The 26,412-nt window shown below is 47.7% G+C and overlaps 2 protein-coding genes across 7 annotated transcripts in view; both read left to right on the top strand.

Annotated features, from left to right (window-relative positions):
* Nucleotides 1-11,560, top strand: part of KCNA2 (potassium voltage-gated channel subfamily A member 2) — a 38,329-nt gene extending 26,769 nt beyond the window's left edge. For all 6 annotated transcript variants that reach the window (XM_050746315.1, XM_050746299.1, XM_050746308.1 and 3 more), the window contains one exon: nucleotides 240-11,560. In XM_050746315.1, the coding sequence (XP_050602272.1) occupies nucleotides 401-1,900 (1,500 nt within the window). In that variant the 5' untranslated portion in view covers nucleotides 240-400 and the 3' untranslated portion in view covers nucleotides 1,901-11,560. The remainder of the gene's footprint in view (nucleotides 1-239) is intronic.
* The window catches only part of LAMTOR5 (late endosomal/lysosomal adaptor, MAPK and MTOR activator 5), a 301,434-nt gene that overhangs the window by 99,975 nt on the left and 175,047 nt on the right, over nucleotides 1-26,412 (top strand). The gene's annotated exons all lie outside the window — the stretch shown is intronic.

Below are 26,412 nucleotides of genomic sequence, written 5' to 3'. Positions count from 1 at the left end.
CCTGTACCAGCCACCTTCCCCCAGTGCAGGGCATTCCAGAGGTTCCTTGAGAGATTGCTACCTGCTCCCCCTGATCCCCAGACAAGTTACAAGGTGAAAGTACATTTTGCTTTGTCGTTGTGGTGGTGGTGATCATGTTTCTGAACTCTTGGCTGAGAGATGGGAGACAAAAAGTGGCAACCCATGTCGGGCTGCCAATGCTGAGTAGCCGCATGTCAATAACTGCCTCTGTCTTTCAGCCAAGCGAGGCTGTCTCTCCAGCTCTCAGAGAGCTCTCGGGGCTCTCCTGCAGGAGACCAGGCCAATGCTCCTGTGCTTCCTGGGGCCAGTAGCAGCACCCTGAGCTCCCTGCCACCAGGCAGCTGAAAGGCATAGCGTGAGGCGCTTCTCAGTCCCAATTATGACAGTGGCCACCGGAGACCCAGCAGACGAGGCTGCTGCCCTCCCTGGGCACCCCCAGGACACCTATGACCCAGAGGCAGACCACGAGTGCTGTGAGAGGGTGGTGATCAACATCTCAGGGCTGCGGTTTGAGACCCAGCTAAAGACCTTAGCCCAGTTTCCAGAGACCCTCTTAGGGGACCCAAAGAAACGAATGAGGTACTTTGACCCCCTCCGAAATGAGTACTTTTTCGATCGGAACCGCCCTAGCTTTGATGCCATTTTGTACTACTACCAGTCGGGGGGCCGATTGAGGCGACCTGTGAATGTGCCCTTAGATATATTCTCTGAAGAAATTCGGTTTTATGAGCTGGGAGAAGAAGCGATGGAGATGTTTCGGGAAGATGAAGGCTACATCAAGGAGGAAGAGCGTCCTCTGCCTGAAAATGAGTTTCAGAGACAAGTGTGGCTTCTCTTTGAATACCCAGAGAGCTCAGGGCCTGCCAGGATTATAGCTATTGTGTCTGTCATGGTGATTCTGATCTCAATTGTCAGCTTCTGTCTGGAAACATTGCCCATCTTCCGGGATGAGAATGAAGACATGCATGGTGGTGGGGTGACCTTCCACACCTATTCCAACAGCACCATCGGGTACCAGCAGTCCACTTCCTTCACAGACCCTTTCTTCATTGTAGAGACACTCTGCATCATCTGGTTCTCCTTTGAATTCTTGGTGAGGTTCTTTGCCTGTCCCAGCAAAGCCGGCTTCTTCACCAACATCATGAACATCATTGACATTGTGGCCATCATCCCCTACTTCATCACCCTGGGGACAGAGTTGGCCGAGAAGCCAGAGGACGCTCAGCAAGGCCAGCAGGCCATGTCACTGGCCATCCTCCGTGTCATCCGGTTGGTAAGAGTCTTTAGGATTTTCAAGTTGTCCAGACACTCCAAAGGTCTCCAGATTCTAGGTCAGACCCTCAAAGCCAGCATGAGAGAATTGGGCCTCCTGATATTCTTTCTCTTCATAGGGGTCATCCTTTTCTCTAGTGCTGTCTATTTTGCAGAGGCCGATGAGCGAGAGTCCCAGTTCCCCAGCATCCCAGATGCCTTCTGGTGGGCAGTCGTCTCCATGACAACTGTAGGCTATGGAGACATGGTTCCGACTACCATTGGGGGAAAGATAGTGGGTTCCCTATGTGCAATTGCAGGTGTGTTAACTATTGCCTTACCGGTCCCTGTCATTGTGTCCAATTTCAACTACTTCTACCACCGGGAGACAGAGGGAGAGGAGCAGGCCCAATACTTGCAAGTGACAAGCTGTCCAAAGATCCCATCCTCCCCTGACCTAAAGAAAAGTAGAAGTGCCTCTACCATTAGTAAGTCCGATTACATGGAGATCCAGGAGGGGGTAAACAACAGTAATGAGGACTTTAGAGAGGAAAACTTGAAAACAGCCAACTGCACCTTGGCTAACACAAACTATGTGAATATTACCAAAATGTTAACTGATGTCTGATTGAAACCTATTACCATACTCACAGCTCAATGGAACTAATGCAGATGTTGCATAATAGCCTGCATTGTAGTCAGTGTGTTCTACAGTGTGTATCTGGTTCTGCATGGAAAGCAATAGTTGTGCAAGTGACTTTTGATCTTTTGACTTTGATTTAGGACACAGAATATCTATCATGGCTTTCATGCACATCCTCATCACCGGCTTATGAGTTTCCAAAGACGGGAGTCACCTGTCAAGCTAGGATTTCAGAAAGACACTGAGGCCACCTCATATCCAATACACAGTGCACCATATCAGTGCCATCATTCCTTCCTAATGAAATGCACACAACATCCAGGAGATGCACTCCCCTCCCCGCCATCCCACCACCCCATTTGAGCCCACCTGCCCTTTCACAGAGGAACACAATCATGGTTTAGCTTTAAATAGCTGGTGTTTACTCAAAAGGTCATTCTCATTTTTGCATTGAAAAGAACACACAGTCCTGTGTGTTGGAATTACTTTCTGTGTCACAGGCTGAGGTTTGTGAATTGCAATTGCCAAGTAGATGCTCCGGAGGCTTGTGTTTCATAACGGAAAATGCTGCATTCTGCTTTTTCTCTGCAGTGTCGATGTGAGGGAAGCCCGGGGGAGGGACAGTTAGTATAACCAAATATGAGTTGTCAAGTTTCACATTTGTTCCCTTAGGCCTATGGGGAGAAGCTAACAAACCAACGGACCTCTAAGCCTCTGATTTCACCATTTTTGCAGGCTCCAGGGTCACAAAAACATGTCTAGTTTCTTACTGGAGTTTGCAGACATCTGCTTTCCTACTAATGTGGCCCGGCTACACTGACACTGCAGTGAAATTTACCAGTGATGCAATAGAGCTGCATGGGTGTTTGTTGCATGAATCTCAATATTTAAAACACAGGAGATAACCTATTTTCCTAGTAGCCTACACAGTATTAATATTTAGAGTATTAATAGGCTTGGAATGGTCTTGAACTAGGGGGTTTTTTCCCATCAGAAGGCAAAATCCCTCCATCAGGGGAAAAGATAGACTATTTGGAATGGAACTAAAACTTCTGGCCCCCCAGCCTAGCTATCCCTGTTCTTCTAAACAGGAACGCAGACCTCTGCAAAGCCAGGAGAGTAAGCAGGGAAGGCAGCATCTGAACACCTCACATGACTGCACCTTAGGAAATAACCTAGTCACGGGCATGACTGTACAGTGGACCAGGGCATCTGGTCCTGACAACAGGCAGGTCTGTGGGTCCAGTGTATATAAATATATATCGAGTATCTCTCTTTCACGCGTTCCTCTACCTAGCTAGCGATAGAAAAAAAAATTGCATTTGAACATTGTACAAGCTTATGCAATATTTTTGACACAGGGCAATTTATGCATGTGTTTGACTATGTGCACTAGGGTGTATATATATACATACATATGTGTGTATATGTATATACATACACACACATATATATATATTCATTTTCTGGAGTTCAGGTTCAGGAGCAAATCCACTGTTTGGTGGGTTGGCTGTCTAAGAGGCCTAACGGGTTAATTTGTCTCACTGGTAACCCCACTGGGCCTGGGTTTGCTGCCATTGCCTCAGACACTCCAGTATCCATGGATTCCTAGACGTTAGAATTGTCTTTCTGCCCTCCATGTGCTGCAGCTTCAGTTCCCATGGCTGAAGCTTGTCTTACTGAGTGCACAAGGGCCCTGTGGCCCTCACAGTTCCAGCTGTCCTGGGCCAGACCTACCCTGGGCCTCCTCTCTATAGTTCATCCTGTTCATCATCTCCATTTTCACGTTTACCTATGCCACTTGGATCTTATTATCATTTGGCTCTGCATCTGTCACTTTCACGAACCTTTCCCTAAAGAGCCAGAATGGATCCCCTGCTTTGAAACCAAGGACACCAAGGAGTAGGACTCCCTGGGACCAAATTCCACTGATCTGGACTTCAAGGGAGCCTCCTCTATGTGGAAATGTCTGAAATCCAGGACTAAGGGATGGAGTCCCTAAATGATCCAAAGGCATCATTTTGATCTCCAGACCCAAACTCTCTCCCCGTTAAACTGGCAATGAGACCTGCTTTTTAAAAAGAACCAAAGGATGGGTAAAGAATCATTTCCCACCCCCCAGAACAGGCAGAGTGCAAATGAGCACTGCACAGCCTAAAGGTAGACAGTAGGTTGACCCTGAAATGGCTTCAGGTAGGGGGCTTTTAACTTACCAGACTGGGCTTCTTTGCCTTTTGACAGAGTGGCTGAATTTTCCCAAACAGTGAATTGCAGGGGTCGGGCTGTGCAGGGGTGGCTCCAGCCCAGGCCTCACTGCTGCCTAGCCAGTTGTCTTGGGGCATGGGGCACCAGCTCAGGGTGCTAGGCCCAGGGTGCTCATTAGTGCCTGGTCACCCACATCCCCAGGTATCTGCAGGGCATCCCATGCCCAGCACAAAGCCTCTGTGCTTCTCTTCCTCTCCTTCATGGGAGGTGGTGCTGAATTTCCAAGACATGGGGTGGGAGGGACACAGACCTTTGGAAAATGGAAGGTAAAGCAACCCATATCTGAGGCCTAGGTCAGGGTAGATATTTTATCACAGTGTTGTTGGCCCAGGACTCTAAAATGTTCACACACAGTCATGTACATTCACCACAAAATAGGTACACTGTTGTCACACACAAACATAAAACATGCAACATGTGCAAAATACAGACAGACCAAGTTAACATAAAAGCAAACACAGAAGATATATGGTTATAACTGTATACAAAATGCACACTCTGCACAGATACAGAATTTACACAGAACATACACAAAAGACAAACATACACCACATACAAATACACAACCTGCAACTCAGATGCAAGATACATAAAAAACTACACGGACAAAATGCATATGCATGTAAGATACACAAAGGCTACTTTACCATTGTTTCTACACATGAAATACACATAAACTCACTATATACACACAATGCATTTACTTATAATAGGCACACAAGATACATAGCACACATGCTCAGAAACATCACACAATACACATGAAATGCAGACATATGCTCAGACCCATTACCCTGCCCCCAGAGCTATGAATTAACAGGGACAAACAAAAGATCAGATTTAATCACCTTTCCCTGGCCTGTGTTTATATCCCTCAGTATCCTTCACGGAATCTTTCTCTAGTCTTTTCTCTCACCACCAGATTTCAGTCCTGAGAAGTAACTCCTAGGTTTCAAGCAGAAGGATGGGCCACCACATCAAGCAGACATCTAACTAAGACCAGGAATTTCATGGGGTCTCTACCAATTCATCTTCCTCCCACCAGAAACCTGGGGGCAGAGTGTGGAAGTACCTGGGACAGCTGGCAGCCTAATATAGGCCTCCTTGCCATGACCCTTACTTCCTTCCAGCAAATCCACACAGACAACCCAACAGCCCAGGCTCCCCTTCTCCCAGCACCTGGGATCTCCCGATTCAGCCCATTCTCTTAAAAGCAGTAATGGCTCAAGAAACTGCAGGATCTTGAGCCCAGGACCAGGGTGAAGATGTTCCCAACATTCTCTAAGACCACAGATCTTATTGCCCTTCCATCCTTTGCAGCTTTGTTGGGGCAAAGTCAGGAAGTTGAGACCCTATAGAGACCTGTCTCTTAAAATGAGCCACCTTTACTTGCTTGTGGCATTTCACTTGCTCTTGGGCATAAGCCCAAAGGGGCCAACTCCTGATTCCCCTCTGGGGATGTTCAATCCCAGACGCGCTGTCCCTTTCCCCCTTGTTGGGCTCCCCTGGATGCTCTGCCTCCCATCCAATTGCTATGCAACCCGGTTCAGCTTAAGTAAAAAGTGATTAAGAACATACATCTAAGACTAAACAAGCTAACACTTTTTAGAGGGCCTGACTTTATCCAATATTCTAAGGCCATAGTTAAATACTTTCTAAGATTACCCACCATTTTGGGTTACTCTTGGAGCCAGTTCTTCCCGTCAGTAGGACTAGATGAGAGCTGAGTGCATTTTAGCAAAGGCTTCACCTACATTTGAAGTTAGGAGTTGCAGTCAGGCCTTGGATCAGGCCTCACTCCTGATTTCTACTCCTGCAGCCATCCTGTTGTGGCTCACCCTCCCTTCCAGTGATGGTCACAGCTCCCAATCTCTACAGAAAAGGCAACAACAGCAAGGAATGGACATGTGGGTCCAAAACTTGTGCATTGCTGGAAACTTGTGTTTCCAAGTCAAGATACCATTCCCGTTGGCTTCATCAAGTGCCTCTGTGGACTCATTTTCAAGAAAGTTGGAGTTTTCAGGAGGCCAAAAAGGAAGAGGCCCGGGAAAGGTGGAGAGATTGTCAGGAAGGAAGAGTGGCTGAGCAGGTCAAATGTCAGAGTAAACTTTTTAGGAGCCAACATTTAATTAAGAAAATAATTAAGGCTCTGTGCTTCCTGAAACTTCAGTGATACTTGACATGATCTCTTCCTTCTTCCCTGCTTGCCTCTGTCCCTCTCACCTGTGCTTCTGAGGCTAGTGTTGGCATGTCACCAGGAGGTTAGCCTTTTAAAAGGGGCCCCATGGGAGTGTGCCTCTAGATTGCATTAGCCCAGTATGGAAAGGGCTCCCATGGAAGTTATGATGACCTGAGACCCCAGCCTGGGTGTTCATGTTGCTGCTCCATGTTGGGAGTGCCCAGGACTAGCTTATCCTACCTGTTCTTCCTGGATCTATCACTATAGTGTAGTGAGGACTCTGTCAGTGTCAACCCAAGTGGAGAGAGGACAGCACCCTCTGAAGCTCCTCAGGCTGGGGCTTCCACACTGCCCACAATACTAGAGTCAGAGGCTGACTCCCCCAAAAGGAAACTATAGAACAGTGTGCAAATTGCGTATGAAGGTGGCACCACTACCCCTATGTCAGGCAGGGGAGCATAGTGCTTTAACTTGTTTACTCAAGAGAGGGGATGATGGTGCTGAGCTCTGCTCCCCAGGGCTTTCCTGGGGCCCATTGTCATAACAGCTTGTATGTAGGTGATGGCTGCCTGGTCTGTGAGGACTATAATGTCCATGGTGCTCCTTGGTTACACAATGGAGGTTCCCCTAGCCTTGGCAAGGTATCCATTGCCAGGTTTGAACTCATGACCTTAACCTCATTAACATCATCAGCCACCTGAGCCAACCCGCAGAGAGGGGGATGCTGGGAGCTGTCTCAGTAGCTATTATGACCATCATCTATGTCTTCAGACTTGACCCTTGTTGAGTCCAACCCCGTTCCCCTATCAAAGCAACCAGCAGGGACAGATGGAGGTAGGGGCTCCCCTACATGCAGGAAGGTTCTCTTCCTCAAACTAACCTAGTTTACTTTTCCTTTCTTTCTGCTTCCCTTCCCACCAAATCTCAGCTTCATCTCTCATAGTTTGTGTTTGAATATTTTTAAAGAGGAAAAGTGCAATAAAATAAATAGTGACTGTTTTCTTTAGCAATAGCTCTTTCAAAATCTTGCTCTCAGGACTGAAAAGTGATAGATAGTACCTGGATTATCAGATAATGCCCTTGACTTCTGGGGGCTCGTTCACAGTCTCTGTAGTTTCTTCTTCCCATGTGTTCACATGACTCCTGTCCTCTGAGATCTGACCTCCTTCTGGAATGGACACATATGCTAAGATGCAGTGTATGCACACGGAAGGCCTGTGAGAGGGCTTTGTCGCTCTGTCTCTTTCCTGTGTGCATCTCTCTGTCTCCATGTGTGTCTCCGTCTCCTCTCCCTCTGTCTCCCCATTTCTGCCTGCTGTCCCACAGCATCCTTACAACCTCTAGGCACAAAAATCCTAAGTTTATGTGACCTCTTTAGCCCATTTTGTTGACTTTCCCTCAGTCTGGCAGATGTAATGGAAGCCTACAGGAAAGCACTTCCCAATAGATAAGAATAAAGCATCCTGAGCCATTACAGAAGATCATTTCCATGCACTAAAAGCCATTACTTGATCCTTTTGCTGCCCTTCCTCCCTTCCCCAGGGAGATGGATGCTGAGGGAATGTGGCCTGGAGGTTTGCACTTGGGATCAGTAGCCTGGGCAGATTTGGGAATTGCCCTCTAAGTCTCCTTCAGAATAAGCTGACTTGCTCAACCAAAGGGACTCCATGAGAGCTGCAGAAGGAAGCAAGTTCTTGTGGGTTTCGGTAGAAGTCTACAGGGATAGAAGTTTCGGTGGTTAGGGCATGACATTAGTGAAATAAAGACTCTACCACCCGCTAGAGTGTGCAGCTGCACAAATATTTGCACACATAACCAGGGGATTCAGAAGAGTCCCCTTTCCTAAAACATCTGTGAGGTTAAATGCTCAGAATGGACAATCAGGGAAGGCTGGCAACCCCAGGGTCCCATTCCATTCTTTTTTGATCTACCTTGCTCTATACACATGTGTACAGCAAAACCTCAGTTAACTGATGGGGAAACCTCAGGGACGGGAACATCCTGGTCGCTTTGCAATTCTGGTTATTTGAGTGGGAATGGGAAAGCATGTCTGGTTCAACCTTTGTTATTGAGAAAAATATTTCCTAAGTAGGTTAGCATAAACTTTCCTGCCTTAGTTAAGTAAAGTGTTTGAAGATAACAGGGACCTTGCCTTGCTCAGGGTCAACACTGTAAACCTCAGTGCTTATTGTACAGAAGTGGAGATAGGTGGAGAAGACCAAAGAGACAGGCTGAATGACTGCTGGCTACAAGATAGACCTGGAAATGGGCCACTGGGGCACATCCTGGCTCATCAGATAGAGCCCTTGCTGTCATTTGCCTCTTTCTACTGAAAGTATAGTAAGAAAACATAATTCTTGTCCATCAAGGTTTTGGTTAATTGGTCCTGAGTTTTTAGAGGTTTTCCATATATACATATATTTGTGTGTGTGTATATATATAGTATATGTATATATGTATACTATTTTTTAAATTATAGAATTATACATTGACCAATCTCCTTAGTTTCACTCATGTGGAATAAATTTGGCAATCCAAGGAATAAACTGCATTTATGTGCATTTTTTGAATGACTTCCTTTGCATTCTTTTCACCTCTCCAGTTCCACTTTTTTTTTTCTGCTTAGGGACTGCTCTAGAAGGCAGATCTTTCATAAAGAAAGAACAGGCTCCAGGATCACCTCTTTCCTTTCCCTCCCAGGTGGCTGCCTGACTCAGGGATAAAAGGGAAGTCTGATCTAACAGCCAGGTGCTTTAGCCTTTCTTCTGTCTGCCCCGGTTGGCCATAACCTCATCACTGAGGACCAGATAAGTTATTCCAAACTTTGTACTTGAGGGGAGTGGAAAGCTTGATGACCTGGCAAAGGATTGATCTATTTAGCATTCTCTTTGTCATGGGTGGTGCCCTAGGTTTGAGGTTTATGAGATCTGAAAGTAACATTCCAATGAAGAACTAAAGCACATCTCTGCCACACAGAAGGTGAGGTTTGTGGCAATCAATGGAACTAACAAATCCATTCTGTTTTTTATTATGACTAAACCTAAGTTGAGGGTGTGGGTATTAGAGCAGCTGAAATGCAGTTGCCTCTTTGGGGGTTAGCTATACACATCACTCAAGAAACAGCTAGGTGCAAGCTAAAACCTGCTCTCATTCTCCCTCTTGCCTGCTAGTGTGTTAGATCCATGGGAGACAGTTTCTCTCAGCCTCACCTCTTGCATTTGATTGTGTGCTTTCTACCTGGATGGAAGTGGGAGGAATTTTTCACTGTATCTGGAGCAATTGAGGTGGTGCAGGGGTGTCTGCCATATCCCCACACCCACAGAAGCCCTCCAGTCTGGCTATGTTAGTTGTGATTAGGCAGCAGAAGCCCATAACCCGGACTTGGCATGACTATCTGGTGAACTGAGGCAGTTGAGGTGGCCTGTCTGGATGGCTACTTCTTGTACTTTATGAACCTCAGCATGGAAATGGATATCTTTCTGTGCTCCTGTGCACTCCTAAAATAGTCAAATGTGTTCCAGATGAGTTTGCAGCTGAGAACTCCCTGCATCATTCCACTGATGGATGCACAGGGCATGATTATGTAATAATGTAGACAGCTACTGCAACATCTAGATCACTGAGGGCAGTGTAGATGTGGCTGTGTGCTAGGACCCTTGGTAGCTATCCAGAGGACTCAGTCCTGTGTCTTTCTGAGTCTCTGTGAGAAGCCTCTAAGCCCTGCTTCTCCTTGAAAATGATTCCCTAGACACCGAATGCCTTGTTTGTATGAGTGAATAAATGCTCTGGGCTGCTAGAGAAAGCAATAGGAGGAGCTGGGAGGAAGAGAATATTCAGGGGCACACTTTGCTACCAAACAATTTCCATGTCAGCTGCTAACATTACTGCCTTTTTAGCCTATGAAGTGTAAGGCAAGGACTTTGACCTGCCAGGTGGAGCTGGAAAGGAGCACATCAGCTCCAGGCTAAGAAATGGGATAGAAAAGCAAGAAGAGAGACCTGGCTGGCTTTGGCGGGGGTGAGTCTCAGCTCCTGAGGGTTTGAACATGCTCTGTGCTTGCCCCAGTTCTGCCTTCACGTGGGATCCAGCGACCCAGTTTCCTTTTGTTGTCGTGCTTGGATGGTTCCTTCATTTGAAGGGCCCCAGGAAGCTGGAAAGTCCCATGATCAAGCTCTAGCCTGCTGAGCAAACAATACCCCAGCCAAATTGGCCTCTTCCTGGTTTTCTGCATCCCTGCATCCCTCTCTCCACTGAGGATAATCTTGGAACAGTTGAGATTAATGGTGCCAGCAATCAAGGAAGATTCTCTTAATTTTCATCAGGGACATAGCTGTAAAGCTCATGAGTGGAGGATGCTATTTCCTTTTCCAGACCTGTGTGCTTATGTGCTTATATAGGCTGTCTCTGGAGATTTTATATTGTGTATATGTATGTGTGTGTGTGTGTGTGTGTGTGTGTGTATATATATATATATATACACACACACACAGAGAGAGAGAGAGAGGAAATGACTGCCGCTCACTTAAGCTCATGCAGCACAGACTCCAATTAGGGTTTGCACTGGCTTCCTTGCTGCTTGTGCATGACTCTTCAGCTGCCCTCCCATGTCCTGTCTCTAATAATTGCTGAAAACTCAAAGAGGTAGATAAATAAGTCTCCTTGGGATCAATAGCAGAAGGAACTCCAAGGCTGATGGTAAAGCTTCGTAAGGATGATGCCGAAAGGGAACTGGGGTCTCCATGGTGATAAGAGGCTGGGGACCAATGAGAGCTGAAGGCGGAGCAGGACTTGTGGGGAAGACTCATGGGAGTTGGGAGTCATTTAACTATTTGTTTGCTTCTTGAAAATTTAGACACCAGCTGTAACTACATTGCACAGGATGTATTGATATTATCATTCTTGCTGACATATTCTGGAAGCTTTCAGCCCCACCAACACTGCCCCGCCCAGGACTTCTGCAGCTGAGAGTTCCTGTGTCAGTAGGGTCTGATATTTGTACATAGGTTATACATATATGTGTACATATGTGCCTCAATGAACATTGCCTGTCCACCTGATCATGGGTGTACATAGACTTCATAGAGCTCCACAGTCTTTTGTAAATATTGACACAAGTAAATAAGTATATAAATATATATTACTGAGGATTTATTTTAACATCATTCTGTGTGATATGAAAAAAATAAAATTTTTGACAGACACTGATGGTTTTCACTTCTTTCTTGCCTGCTGGAATTATCGTCCCTACAACACGCAAGTGTGCTTGCCTTACTCTCAGCCTAGTTTCTGTGGCCATGAGGGTCCAGGCAGAGACCAGGCAGGACGGGAGAGGGTCCTCCTGGATGCACTGGGAATCATCTTCGCCTGTGCCCACCTGCCCTTGACTGGGAGCCCTGCGCAGACAAGGCAGAGTATGTGAATGGGAGGGTAGGTGGGTGCGTTTGAGATCTCCCCAATTACATTAACACTTCCTGTATCTTCCATGGAGCTGGAGGATGTGTGGGGGTGGGGTACCCAGTTTGAAGACCAAACACAGTCTGGGAATCATTTAAATGCAGCCGCACCCACATTTGCAGGTCTTGTCCTCAAACCCACCCCCACCTCCGCCCATTACTGCTTGAAAATGATTCCCTAGACAGGAGTCTGGACCAACCATGCTCTCCACTCTCAAGTGAGGAGAATGTCTATCTTGGCCTCCTGAGATGGAGACACAGAGCACCTCCGTGGAGAAGATCCTAACACACACACACACACACACACACACACACACACACACACTGCTGAGGCACATCTGTCTGATTTCCTCTGAGGGCTAATCTAGTCCTGAACTCCCCCAAATTTAGAAGGCTCAAAAGAGGCCATGGTGTAGAGTATGACTGCAGGGAAGTCGGTGCCTCAATCACTGGCAGGCACATCCCACCCCTGACCACCCCCCTACTCCAAATACCCAAACACCGAGGTCTCTTATTAAAGATCTTTAGTTTTACCCCTTAACAATCTACCATGCTCTGTCCCTAGGAAAACTGACCAGCCAGAGCAGCTGGGCTCCTCACCCTGACCTCACCTTCAGAAGGATATGTTTCTGGGTGCAGGTACTGAGGTGACAAGGGAGAGGGTGGCAAAGAGACAAGAACCATTTGGGACAGCTGCTGCTATGGGCACCTTCATATTGGGCATTTCCCCCACCACAGTGGGGCTCTAGACCTCTGCAGAACAGCCTCAGGCTGACTAATGGAGTGGGGCTCCCTACTCCAAAGAAATGGGAAACTGAGGCAGCCTCCCAGGCCTGGTCCCTCCTGCTGGGACTACATAAGGAACTCCTGCCTCCAAGAAGCTGGGTTGCTGGGAAGATAGGAGCTGGGAAGAATTTTGTCTAAACAGTCAGGGACTGTTTAGATCTTGTTAGGTAAATTGTTAAGTTAGCTCTTGTTAGGTAAAAGCAAGGAGGAGAGGGAGGGAAAGGTAGTAGGGATGTGTGGAAGCTGCAACATCAAGGTCCCCATTCTTCTCTCCACTTTGGGGAGGAGAGCTCAGCTAGTTCAAGTGCAGCCTGCCCATGCCACTTATGCACACCAAACCCTTCCCACCTGGCCTGAGGCACCTGCCCTGTACACACTTGACCACCCTGGGCTCACACCAGCCAATAGCTCCCGCTTAAGAGGGGTACTTGATGGGGTGGGGTACAAGTGAGGAGCCCTCCTAGTCCAGGGGGCCAATGTGGTGGACAGGGGGAGCAAAGCTGATTGGCACAAGTGAGAACAATATTAACCCTGGAGAAAGAGAACAGCTCTGAAGCCAAAGGCTTGAGTTTGAATCCCAGCTCTGTCACTCACCAGCTCTGTAACCCTTGAGCATACTCTCTTTGATCCTCAGTTTCCTCACTTCTATAAAAGGAATCATGACTCCTGCCTTATCTTGTGAAGATCAAATGAGCACCTGGCGCATAGTGGGAGCCAATAAAAATATGTGAGTGTTCCCTTTCTCTTGGATTCCCATATCCTAAAGATTCATGTGGGACAGGATACTCAGAAATCTGAAAGTTGAAGGATTTTCAACCTTCTCTGGCCCAAGGGTTTCTAATCTGGAACACGGGGTACAAGGATCAACTCCAAAGGGTCTAAAAAGCCCCTGAAATGATGTATGACATGTTGTGGTATGGTTATTTTTCTGGTGACGTGTCCACAGCCCCCAAAAGCCCCCAAAATTAAAACTATTGGTCATAAGTAGACACCTTATCTTCTTTTCCATATCCAGGAAGGAAAAGTGATTTGTCCAGAGTTATTTTCATTTATTTAAAAACATTCATTTATTCAAAAACAAGTTTTTGCATTTGATGCTTAGGATATTCTGCCCTTGTGGGTTTTCCAGACAGGAGAAGAAGATGGATATTTACCCACACCTGAGTTAGTGGCCGGCACAGAGCTAGACCCGGCTCCTGCTCCAGGACTTCTCTTTCTATTAATCTATCCCATGTGCCTGAGTCTCAGGCCCTGGAATCAAGACCTGAAATATCCCCAGGCTGGCTTAGCACAGCAGTGGGGGAAGAACCACATGTTTTGAAGTGAAATGCTATTTAAATGACATGCAAATGAGGCAGGTCTACATCTTTTTAATCCATCAACAGGGGCATTTCTCAATCTATCAGCTCCGGTTATCATCTCCTTTTGTTCTCTTAGGTTACCCCCTCACACAGACTCACACACGCTCACTTAGGTCAGTAAACAACACATTCACAAATCACTGGCTTATCAAGATACGGTCAAGACTCTTTGGCCTTGTACCTATTCCAACCTGAACACTAGCCAGTACTCATAGTCACAATGGTGCCCAAAATATCTATGTCTTGGAAAAGCAGAGAAATAGCCTTGTTCTAGGACCTCTCATCCTGTATCTTTCTCTGGTCCTAGAGGAGACCTCTCATCTCAACTTCTCGGGTCAGACTGGCCTTTAGGTGCAGCCGCTGTGCGTCACCTGAGTTAAATCACCTGTGATCAAGCTGCCACACATCTCCTAATGCCCTGTCCCACAGGTCCCATTGAGATTACCCTCCAGAGCCTGCCCTACCCCACATCAGCCCGAGGACGAAACCCCTCCTCAATTCCAAGAGACTAGAGCTCCAAAGAGTTCCTACAGGCTTCCCAAATTCTAAGGGTGGTGAGACTTGTTGCCTTAGGAAATGCTCGGCCTTGGAGTCGGGGTTGGGTTCCATCTCTGGCTCTACAGTATAGGCTATTATCTATGTGACCTTAACAAGGGAGTTAACATTTCTAAACTTCAGTTTTCCTGTCTCAACTTAAGATTAAAATGCCTACCTTTCAGGGTCAGCATGAAGATTTTAAAAGGCATTAATATCTATAGAAATACAAAGTACCGTACGTGTTATAAGAGCTGACTTTGTGCCAGAAGCACTGCAAAGTGTACGCCGTGCATCATCTCATTGTTTATCACAACAGTCCCATCAGGTGGGTGATATTGTTTGGTTATTTGTCCCCACTCAAATCTCATGTTGAAATGTGATCCCCAATGTTGGAGGTGGGGCCTGGTAGGAGGTGTTTGAGTCATAGGGACAGATCCCTCCTGAATGTCTTGGGTCACCATCCCCTTGGTGATAAGTGAGTTCTCACTCTTGAGTTCACACGAGATTCTTGTCATTTAAAAGTGTGAAGCACCCACCCCATCTCCCTCTTGCTCCTGCTCTTGCCATGTGAAGTGCCTGCACCCCTGCACCATGAGTAGAAGCTCCCTGAGGCCTCCCCAGAAGCAGATCCAGGTGTTATGCTTCTGGTAGAGCCCACAGAACCGTGAGCCAATTAAACCTCTTTTCTATACAAATTACCCAGTCTTGGCTACTTATACCAATGCAAGAAGGGCATAATACAGTAGGTATTATATCTATATTTTAATCAGATTAAGAAACCAAACCTCAAAGAGTTTGCATAGGTAGCCCAAGGTCACACAGCTAAATAACTGGCACAGCCTTTGTGAGGTCCAAACCCATACTCTTTATGAGTATTATAATCAATAGATATTAGTCCTTCTGTCATCATAGGCTTCTTCCCCCACTTCCCCCAGGTGATTCAGGGTACATAGATATGTCTTTTTTTTTTTTTTTTTTTTTTTTTTGAGGCGGAGTTTCACTCTTTTTGCCCAGGCTGGAGTGCACTGGCGCAATCTCGGCTCACTGCAACCTCCGCCTCCTGGATTCAAGCAGTTCTCCTGCCTCAGCCTCCCGAGTAGCTGGGATTACAGGTGCCCACCACCACGCCGAGCTAATTTCTTGTATTTTTAGTAGAGACAGAGTTTCGCCATATTGGCCAGGCTGGTCACAAACATAGATATGTCTTAAAAGAAGGCAAGCAAGAGAACCTCATCTGCCCTAAGGAAGCTTAATACAATGAAAATAGTCCACCTAGCCTAGGTGAACTAGGCTTGGAATGGCTTCAATCTTGGCTCTAAGCTCCATCTTGCTGAGCCCTGGTAAGTGGCATCTGAGATCTGTGGGATGGAGAAAAGCGCCAACCCAGGGAAGAACTGTCTCACTCTTCTTGTAGTGGAAGAAGCCAGGCCAAGCAGAAAGTCACTGTTCTAACCCCAACCCCAGAGGTGTTAAGTGAGTAGCCTCCTCCCAAATGCTGGTGGACCCCAGCCAAGCCCCACCCTGTTCCTAGAGCCAATGCTCCATTTCTACCCCAGTCACCTAAGTGTCCAAGGTAACAGTTGTCAGGCACCTTGCCAACTCATTCCACAACCCATCCATCTAGACCTTGCTGTGCCCAGCATCCTTGCTCCAGGTGGGACCAAACCTTTTAGCAACTCTGTCCCACCTCCCCTCACTCCCCTCCATCAGCTCCTAGTGCCCCTTCACACCCAAGGTGCTTCAGATGGTGGCTGTGGCTGAATGGAGTTCTCTTCCTCCTCCCTCAGGGAGTAAAGAGGGAATAGACCTACTTTAGGAAAGACACACACACACATACACACATGTGTGTGCACACACAAGCACAGTCAGAGAAATATGAAGTCTCAGGACCTGATTTCATCATTCTTATCCTAACCTTGCAAGCTACTAAATCAAAAGTAAGATATTTCTTATACAAAGTAGGTATTCAGTAAATACAATGGCTAAATAAATGATTCAGATTCAACTAAGAGATAAGGACCATAAACCATGTGCAGGCATTGCACTGGGCAGTTTGCCTGTATTATCTCTCTTAACTCTTGCAACAACTCCATGATATCATTGACATTATCTCAGTTTTCAGATGAAAAAATTGAGGCTCAGGGAGGCAAAGTAATTGCCCATCCTCAAACAGCTAATAAGAAGTAAATCTAGGACTCAGCTTCAAGACAGCAGGAATCCATCTGTAATGGTTACCATTAGGTGTCAACTTGACTGGATTGAGGATGCCTTGATGGCCAGTGGAGCACTTTTTCTGGGTAGTCTGTGAGTGTCTGTCAGTTTCCAGAAAAGACTGATGTAAGTCAGTGGACTGAGAGAGGAAGACCCTACCTCAGTGTTGGCGGGCACCATCAAGTGGGCTGGTGGCCCAGCTAGGACACACAGGGCAGAAGAAGGGGCTATGCTTGGGTCTCCCTCCCCCTTTTCTCTCATCCCACTCCCTCTCTCCCTCTTTCACTCTTGCTCTCTCTCTCTCTCTCTCTCTCTTCTGGAGTAAGAGGCCTTTGTTTCCTCTTGCCTTTGGACATCAGACTCTAGATTCTTGGGCTTTTGGATTCGGGACTTGCACCAGAGTCCTCCCAGGGCCTCTCAGGCCTTTGGCCTCAGACTGGGGGTTACACTGTTGGCTCTCCTTGTTCTGAGGCTTTCAGAGTTGAACTGAGACATGCTACCAGCCTCTCTGGGAACCACACTACTGGCTTCTGTCATCTTTCAGCTTGCAGAAAGTCTATCTTGGGACTTAGCAACTATGTGAGCCAATTCCCCCTAATAAATTCCCTTTTATATTTATCCCAGTGTTCCATCCCTCTGGAGAGCCCTGACTAATACACCGTCAAAGCCCTTGGTGTGAAACCAGAGCCACCACCCTGTTGGGGTCAACACTTGGCTGAGCCTTGCAGGGACACTTCAGCAAAAATCACCAAGGACTCTAATTCTGTTTCCCCAACCTCCCCTTTCCTGACCCCTGAGACTCCAGGAAAATATAGGAACAAGGCATCCTGGGGAAGATAAAGAAGTCTAGGGATTATGAGGTACAATGGAATGGGATCACCCTCCTCGGGTATTTTTGTCAATGGGATTCATGAGGCTGCAAGGTGTGAATGAGCAATTGCTATATTAAAAGTTCCTGAAAAAGCTGTCTTCCCTTGGGTCTCAGCTCCTGAGACAGAGAGAAAGCCTGGGGGGGTTTCTCTCTCTGAACCTCTTCCCCAGCCCCCTTCTTCATTCCTCCCCATCAGAAAGGAAAGGTGTAGAAAGGGAGAGGGGAGGAAATGAACCCTGAACCAATAGTAGCCCATAAATAGGCAGGAGCTTTTAATAAATGATTGCAAAATAAATGAGTAGTTCTAGGAATGAATAATAAAAGAAAATGCTTATATATGGCACATGCTCTATGCCAGGCCCTCTTCTAAATACGTTTATCAATCCTTACAACCATCCTATGTCTAAGGCCCTAATTAGCCCTATGTTATACTCAGGAGAACACAGGCACGGAGAGGCTTACCTGACTTGTGAGCAAGTCGTACATAATGTCCAAAGGCAAGATTTGAACCCAGGTCATCTGGCACCAAAGCCCATGCTGCTAACTCTCCCTCTTATTCATGACCCACACTCCAAAGCAGTTTCTTATCCACTGACCGTCACAGTATATCTGTGTGGCAGCCATTGGGTCAGGCATTACCACACTCAGTTTATAGACAAGAAAACCAAGGTGCTGAGAGGGTGGAAACTTGCCAAGGACACATAGCTGGAAATGAAGAAAAGAACTCGGGTCTCTTGTCACCTGGTCCATGCTTCCTTCTGTGACAGTTGCCTCCCAAGAATAAGGCAAGGGGTGAGGAAGTTGGGGGCAATAGAATCCTGGCTAGTCCAGTCTGGAAAGGGTCTTGGAGATCAACTAGACCAATTGCCTTATTTTGTAGGTGAGAAGATTGAGGTCCAGAGGGGGCCAGCAGCTTGCTTAAGGCCACAAGTAAATTGGCAACTAAAATGCCAGTCTACCTACTGCCAATCAAACCAACTGCACCATGCTCTTCTTCCAAAGAAGTCAAGGGTCACAGCATTTGGCAAGGGAGAAATGCACCAAGTCAGGCAGCATGAATTAAGCCCCTATTATGTTCCAGAACCTATTGCAAATGCATAGAATGCAAATAATTTTATCCCCTTCCTTGCTATTGGGGAATATGTATCTGTAAACAAAACAGAGCTCCTGCTTTCATGGACTTGACTTTCTGGTGGGGGATAAGTGAGAAAGAAAATACTATTGATAAAATCAAAGCAAGATTGGGAGATGAAGAGTGATGGTAGGCAGCGCACTTTTATGCAGGATGGACAGGGAAGGTCTCTTGGATAAGGAGACATCTAAGCAGAGACCTTTAGGAAGTCAGAGAGTTAGCAATACAGATTCATGTGAGAAGATCATTCCATGCTCAGGGAGTGCAAGGGCACAGTCAGTGAGGCGAGGTGGAAGAGGGCATGCATCAAGGCCAGTGTTGCAGGAGCAGAAGAAGCAACGGGGAAGATAATGAGAAATTAAGGAGTAAGGTTGGGAAGGGGACTTGCAGATCGTATAGGACCTTGCTCTGGGTAAGGTGGGAAGCCATAGGAGGCTTTTCAGCACAGGAGAAACTTAATTGGACATATTGTTTTCAGATCACCTCAGTTGCTGTTCCGAACAGACTCTAGGGGGCAAGGATAGAGTCTGGAGCCCAGTGAGAGGGCGATTGCAATCATTCAAGCAAGGAGCATGGAGTCTGGGATGGTAGCAGCAGAGAAGTTGGGGAGAAGCAGTTGGACTCTGGATACACACTAAAGATGGAGGCAATGGGATTTGCTGGTGGATTGAGTACGCAATGTAAGAAAGACAAAAGCATCCAGCATGACCCCAAGTTTTAGGTCTGAGCACCTGGCATAACAGAGCTATCCATTCTTGTGATGGAGAAATTCATGGAAGGAGTTGATCAAGAGTTCACTTACCCAAGATGTTCACCTAAGGATTCTCACCTTCTAGCCTCCCCAAAGTCCTAACTTTGAACTGAGCACTGAGAATGGGGCTTTTCTTCACCATCGGCTGAATCAAGATAGCCCTTCTCATGAGATCCCACCCTGTTCCACCCCACCCAAGTATAAACCCTCTGCCCTCAGCAACAAACCTTGGCCCATCCTGGGAGCCAAGGGCCTAAGCCCAAGTAGGCAGGCCTGGCCCTGACTTAATTACAAGATCAATCCAACCAACTGCCCTGCCAACAGGAGTGCCCTTGGGCCTCAGCTTGGCCAGCCCCTGGGGTGTAGCTCCTGGGCTTGTCAGAGGGAGTTAGCCTCACACCATGCCCTGGGTCCCATCCAACAGGCCTGGCTGGCCCTGCCACTGGCTATCTGGAGCCCAAGAAAAGTCTAGTCCAGACTAGGCCTAGACTATAAGATTTGGGGCATTGAGCCTACTGGGACTTGAATATCTAGGGCTCCTGGGAAGGGAGAACTGTGAATAACTGACCTGACTCTTGAGGAGCTGACTGAGCTGCCGGGCTGGGGTGGGGGAACACTGAGTGCTGATCAATAGACTCAAGCTAATGCTCATTACCCAAACTAGGGAAACATGGTGGGCACTCCAGAGAAGGCTGATTCCAGAATGCCCGGGCTCATTCCCAGCATGATAGACTGGAAACACTGCTCAGAGACTAGGTTGGGTCAAACCTGCAGATTGCAGAAGCTCAGCTCTCCCCACAAAGATCAGGGTGGAAGAGGAGGAGACCAATGACTGCAGTTTGTATCATGAGGCGCCTGCCTTGAGTTCCTCCCTGAGCTCCCTGCTGCTATTGTCCAAATGAGCTTACTGGGACATGGCATCTTTCCCCAGCTCTAAAACGGGGCCATACATAGTCCACAGGGCCTTCCCAGGGTTAGATGTCATGCAGATTTTCCAGGCAGAGCCTCCCCACTAGGCCCACAGCTGCCTCCCTCCAGAACTCCCCCGAAGATAACTCACATCCCCTGTGTCTCCCCAGTTGTAAAACTGCTCCTGGGCTTAGGTGAGCTCTTGGGGCTTAGGTGAGTTGGCCAAGCTGAAGAAATAGAATGTCAGGAGCAGGTAGGGACCTTAGAAAGCATCTGATGCATGGCCGGGCGCGGTGGCTCAAGCCTGTAATCCCAGCACTTTGGGAGGCCGAGACGGGCGGATCACGAGGTCAGGAGATCGAGACCATCCTGGCTAACACGGTGAAACCCCGTCTCTATTAAGAAATACAAAACAAAACTAGCCGGGCGAGGTGGCGGGCGCCTGTAGTCCCAGCTCCTTGGGAGGCTGAGGCCAGAGAATGGCGTGAACCCGGGAGGCAGAGCTTGCAGTGAGCTGAGATCCGGCCACTGCACTCCAGCCTGGGAGACAGAGCGAGACTCCGTCTCAAAAAAAAAAAAAAAAAAAAAAGAAAGCATCTGATGCATTATACAGATGGGAAGGCTGAGGCCAAAAGTGGAAAGGAATTTGTCCAAGAGCACAGAGTAAGTAGGTGATAAAGCCAAGAGCCCAGGGACTGGACTCCCAGTCCAGGGCTGTCTCCATGATCCGTCATTCATCACCAGAGCCATGTGACCCCTCCTCACATCCAACATTTCTCCCAATTCCAATAGCCTCATGGAGCTGAGAAGCTTCTCAGTGCTACCTGCCTGCCAGCAGTTCCCTCAAACTTCCCACAGTCTCCTGAAACGGAGCCATCCTATTTACAAAATGGGTGTGGGGATTCGCCTACATGCAGTAGGGACCCTGAGAGTGTGATCGCCCCATGTTCTTTCCAGTTCTACGAGGCAGGTGGAAACCCGAGTTCAGGTTTCCTCAGGATGAATGATCCAGACATGGACTTCAGCAAGAGTCATTTGGCTCCACTGAGTGCACCTTCGGAGAAGCAGCTCAAGAGGTCCCTATCCTCACCTTGGGAGTGGAGCCAGTCTTAGCCCATGGCCAGTGTGTCTTCACTCTGGTCTCCGCTATTCCCCACTAGTTCCCAGAAAACAAGCTGCTTTGGGATACCTCTCGTCTGCTGGCAGGTGGGAGGTGGGGATGAGGGCCATCCCTGGCCCAGGAATACAAACCTTCATTTCTGCCCCCACTTTGCAGCACTTGGAGTACTCCCACATTCTAATCTCATCTGAGCCTCACAATGACAGAGAGGTACGTATTGTTATTCCCTCTTGGCAGATGATGAAACTGGGCCCAGAGACACAAAAAGACTTGTTGGGGCCATGCAGCTGGTTGGATGGAGAATTGGGTCTAAGCAGAGTTATGGAAAACAGTTTTTTATGCCCTGATGTGTCACAGCCATCCTGGAAGACAGAATGACCAAGTGGTAGGGAATCACCAAGAATCCTTGTGTTCCCCGACCTGCCAAGGTCACTGAGCATTAGGTAGCAGGGCCAAGATTGGAACCAGGACCCTGGTTCCTAGCTTGGTACCTGCTCTATCTTACCAGCCTTGGTGATCTTTGGGGTTAGACATAGAGGATCATATCTATCATGCAACCTCATTATGAAAAGTAATGTAGGCCCTAGGCCTGGATCAGAAAGTACAGTGACAATAACCATAACAGCAGACATCTCTTACCTGCCAGGCATTGCACTGGGTACTTTGTATGCCCTGTTAACAATCCTCTCATCACCCTCTCAAGGGAGATATTATCAGCTCCATTGCACAGATGAGGAGACCAAAGCTCAGAAAGAATTAGTGACTTGCTCAAGGTGACACAGCTAAGAGGTGCTGAGTCTGGGACCCAGAGCAGCTGGCTCAACCTTCGTCACTGACAGCATTCTGTTCTCAGCTTAGACATAACCTTCTCAGGCTGGTCTTACCTAAACAGCTCTCATCTAAGTGGCATCTGCCCTCTCTTCGTTTTCTTCAGAGCATTTATCACAACCTGCAATTCATTTCATTTACTAATTCACCTGTTATCACCTGTAGATGCTTCTGAGTTTTCTAAGCAGAACTCAAGCTCATAGGCTCAGTTTGCTCACTGGTGAAGTGGGCAGATTGGACTGACAGCTCTAGCTAGGGCTTGGTTGTACAGAGCAGTTGCACAGGGCCTCATGGTCAGAAGGGCCCACTCTTGGCTTACAGCTCTGCAACTGCCATCTTGAAATTATTCGTTTTTGAAAAAGGAGCTCCACATGGTCCTTTTGCACTGGGACCTGCAAATTATGTAGCTAGTTCTCTTCATCTACGAGTATAAAAGAATCCATTTTACTTTTATTATAAGCAAAAACCATTTGATAAATATTCCTTCTCTCCCACTGGAGTGTAAGCCCCAAGAGGACCAAAACCATGTCTGTCTTGATTACTGCAGAATTCCTAGAACAGAACCTAGCACACCATAGCACTCACCAGGTATTTACTGAATGAACAAACAAAGGCTTTCAACATTGGCCAACAAGAGCATGCCCAAAGAGCAGTGAGTCTGGCAGTGCCTGGATGTGTAGAGGAAACTGCAGGCCTAGTGGTGGAGAGAGCATGAATTTTGAAGTCAGCCTAACCTCAACATTTACTAGTTGTATGGCCCTGGGCAAGCTCTAAGCCTTGATTTTCTCATTGGTTAAAAGGCAACAGTAATACTTGCTTTCAAGGACTGCTGTGAGGACTAAATAAGAAAATAGAAAGCAAGCACCCAGAAAGGATCCTGACATATCCAGGCTCTAGTACAAAGCAGCTCTCTTCCCCGTCCCTGCTAACAGTGAATCTCAGGACTCCAGGCTGAGAAAGGTCTGGGACCCTACTTGCATTAGAGGCAGCGGCTGCTGGCCCAGCCTCAGAGCCTGTCACTGCTCCCCCACCCTGTGCATGCAGCAGCCAATTTCAAACTATGTAAATATGCCAGGCTGCCTCCTCAGCAAGGGAACAGCTATACTTAGTGCAATTTGCATGTATTTTAAGCTCACTTGTTCCAGGCAAAGAAGCCGATTCATGAATTTAATAACATTCACAGAGTCCCAGAATGTCAGCACTGGAAGAGACGTCAGAGACCATCTAGCCCAGCCCCTCCTTTGGCAGAAGAGGATGCTGAGGGCAGTGGCATGGTCCAAGGTCATGCAGCTGGGAAGGAACAGAGCCAGCATCAGACCCTTGGCTTCTGATTCCATGTGCAGGGTTCTTCTCAGGGCCATCTGTATTTTGCTCTATCCCCTCCCAGCACTCATTTAAGCAAGGAATGAATGTTCAGCCCTCAGATCCTCATGCTGCCTAGACCACCTTAGCTCAAGGGGAGAAGTCTGGCCTCCAAGGCTACCTTGAAGGTGGGAGTAAGGCTGTGGGTGTGGTCTGGAGGCAAGCTGGGATCTGGCCATGTGCGAAGGACAAAACGGATCAATGGAGATCCAGTTCATGAATCCTTCCCTGGCAGGGCACTGAGTGACCCACAGAATGAAATCTTGCAAAGCATCCTCCCTCCCCACAACGGCCCATTAAGATGATGCATTAGGTCATCCAGGGATTTACTTAGAGCATATTTTTAACTCTAGTTGACAGCTATTGGAATCTGCCTGCCCAGCGAGCCATCTCTCTTCTTCTGGTAATAGCGCACATCTTTGTTTTATGGGAACAGTCCCCCTGCATTGATTCCAATGGAGCTGTCCATCAAAGGGCCCTAAGACCCTGCCGCAGGGCTGGGCATGTGACCTGCATGGAATCTGGTTGGAGGTTCAGGGGTAGTCATGTCATCCAAGCAGTCCCTTTAGTAGAGTGAGATGCATGCCCAGGGAGAAAGGGTGTTGCTCTTTTCTCTGAAGCGAGCTGTGGAATGATGCAAGCCGGTGTGGACTGTGGCTAGCTTTGCCACCATGAGGAGAAAGCCTGGCTGAGAAAGAAGTTGGCACAATGGAAAAGAGAGCTCGATGTGAAGAGACCGTGTGCTGATGCCATTATTGAAATGTCTGGATCCAATCGTGCCTGAAGCCCATCTGAACGTCCTTAGGTTTCCCTGTTTTCTCAAGCTGGTCTAGGTTGGATTTGTTCCCTTGCAACTGAAATACTCCTGGGGAAGACACTAATCAATATCATCTCCTGGGGTGATCCATCCCATGAAGTGGCTCCCTGACACAAAAATCATACTTCTTTGCAGGAAGAGTCCTAAGCTGTCCTTCTTAAGCTTTATGAGAGTCTCCTCATTCTAAGTGTATTTGGAGCCTATGCTGTGCCAGGTGCTAAATGTTTACTTACCCCACCAATCTTCTGACAAATATTCTTATTGACCCTATTTTAGAGGTTAGGAAACTGATGCTCATAATGGTCAAATAACCTCACCAGGGTCACACAATAACTAAATGTTTGAAGTAGTCTCAAATCCAAGTATTTTGATTCCCAGTGCATTAATTAAAGTATCAAACAATGATGATGATGATGATGATGCTCATTGCTACAATTATTGAGCACTTATTGTGTGCCAGACAGTATGTTAAACACTTCTCATATGTCAACCATTTCTCCCAAAAACCTTAAAACTTTACAGCAGAGGAAACTGAGGCTTGGAGTTTTATATAACTTGCCCAGCTAGTAAAGGGGAGCTGGGGCTGGCCCTCACCACAGCCCTGCTGCCTCTCATTGCAGGATCCCAGATGATAACCTCGGGGCGAAGTGAGTTCATGCTGCTCAGACCCTTCCTGAATTCACTGACTGGATTCTTGCTTCCTCTCCCCTCAGCTTCTGTCTCTCCAGGCCAAGGAGAGACCCCATTATTGTAGGGATGGCTCCAGTTCCTCTGTGTTGTCCAGCTTCCCCCCAAGTCAGGCCTGGGCTGTCCAGACTCCCTGTGATGCTGTCATCTGGATCCTCACCCTCAGGAGCCAAACCAAGCCAAGGGTACATTTAGAGCCCCCCTTTTTATTGCTACTCTCAGGGAGGGGTGGACAAAGGACCAAACAAGGGTGGTAGAACCCTTGCCAGGGGCTACCTGAGGTTGGTATGAGTAGACTCCAGGTTCTCCACCTCTCTGGCCCTTGTGGCTCTGCTTCCACCTCTCTGGGAGCCCCACTTGGAGGCATACTGGACTGCTGGTCCCCTGGGGGTAGAGGCAGTGGCATTTATTTACAGAGCAAAAATGGTGCCTGCCTGGAACACTGGCACACTGCCTACCTTCCATGAATAGCTCTGTGACCTAGGCCAAAGAGTCCCCTTATTTGGGAGAGGGAAGAAGATCTTTACACAGAACAGCAGAATGGTCCAGAATTGTTGTCTTTTGTCAAGACCACCTTTCCCAGACTCTAGGCCCATTCTCTCAGGACAGGCACTTCCTGCCTGCTGCCAGGCCCTGTAGATATTCCTCAGCGTGACAGATAGTCAATGACGGGTGGGGCTTCTGTGGGCTGTGCCCCACCTGAGACGCCAAGGGGAGACATGGGTACCGCCCTAGGTGGGAAGGAACTTGTCTTTTCGTCACTTAGTCAGCCAAATAGCTTTCCAGGCTGGAACTGGCCTAAAAATGCCAAGTCAGCCTTGGGAAGAAACACCTAGGACAGCAGGCACACATGGCTCCACCAGGGCTGTATCCCTGAGATTCTCCTTCAGGGTCCACTGGGGCCATTTTGTCCAGTCCTCTGCACTTGCTTCTCCTGTAAGTGAGAAGTTACATACACTGTTTCATAAAGCATCACAGGGAGAACAATTCCAGGGATTCTCCCAGCTCCTCATTCAAGAGGTGATGATCCTTTGGCCTCAGAGGAGCCTGTGTTTGACCAAACTTCAGCCTTCCTTCCTCCTTGCCCTTTTTCCACCTCCACCCAGTGTCCCCTGAGCCCTGAGTCATGTGGGGCAACTGTTGGAGTAGACAGAGAACCAGCTTTAGCTTCCAGCCTGGGTTTAAATCATGGCCCTCCCAATCAGTAGCTGTGTGGCCTTGAACAGAC

Source organism: Macaca thibetana, chromosome 1, assembly GCF_024542745.1.
Source record: "Macaca thibetana thibetana isolate TM-01 chromosome 1, ASM2454274v1, whole genome shotgun sequence".
Classification (NCBI taxonomy): domain Eukaryota; kingdom Metazoa; phylum Chordata; class Mammalia; order Primates; family Cercopithecidae; genus Macaca; species Macaca thibetana.
This window is presented reverse-complemented; position numbering and strand designations above follow the sequence as displayed.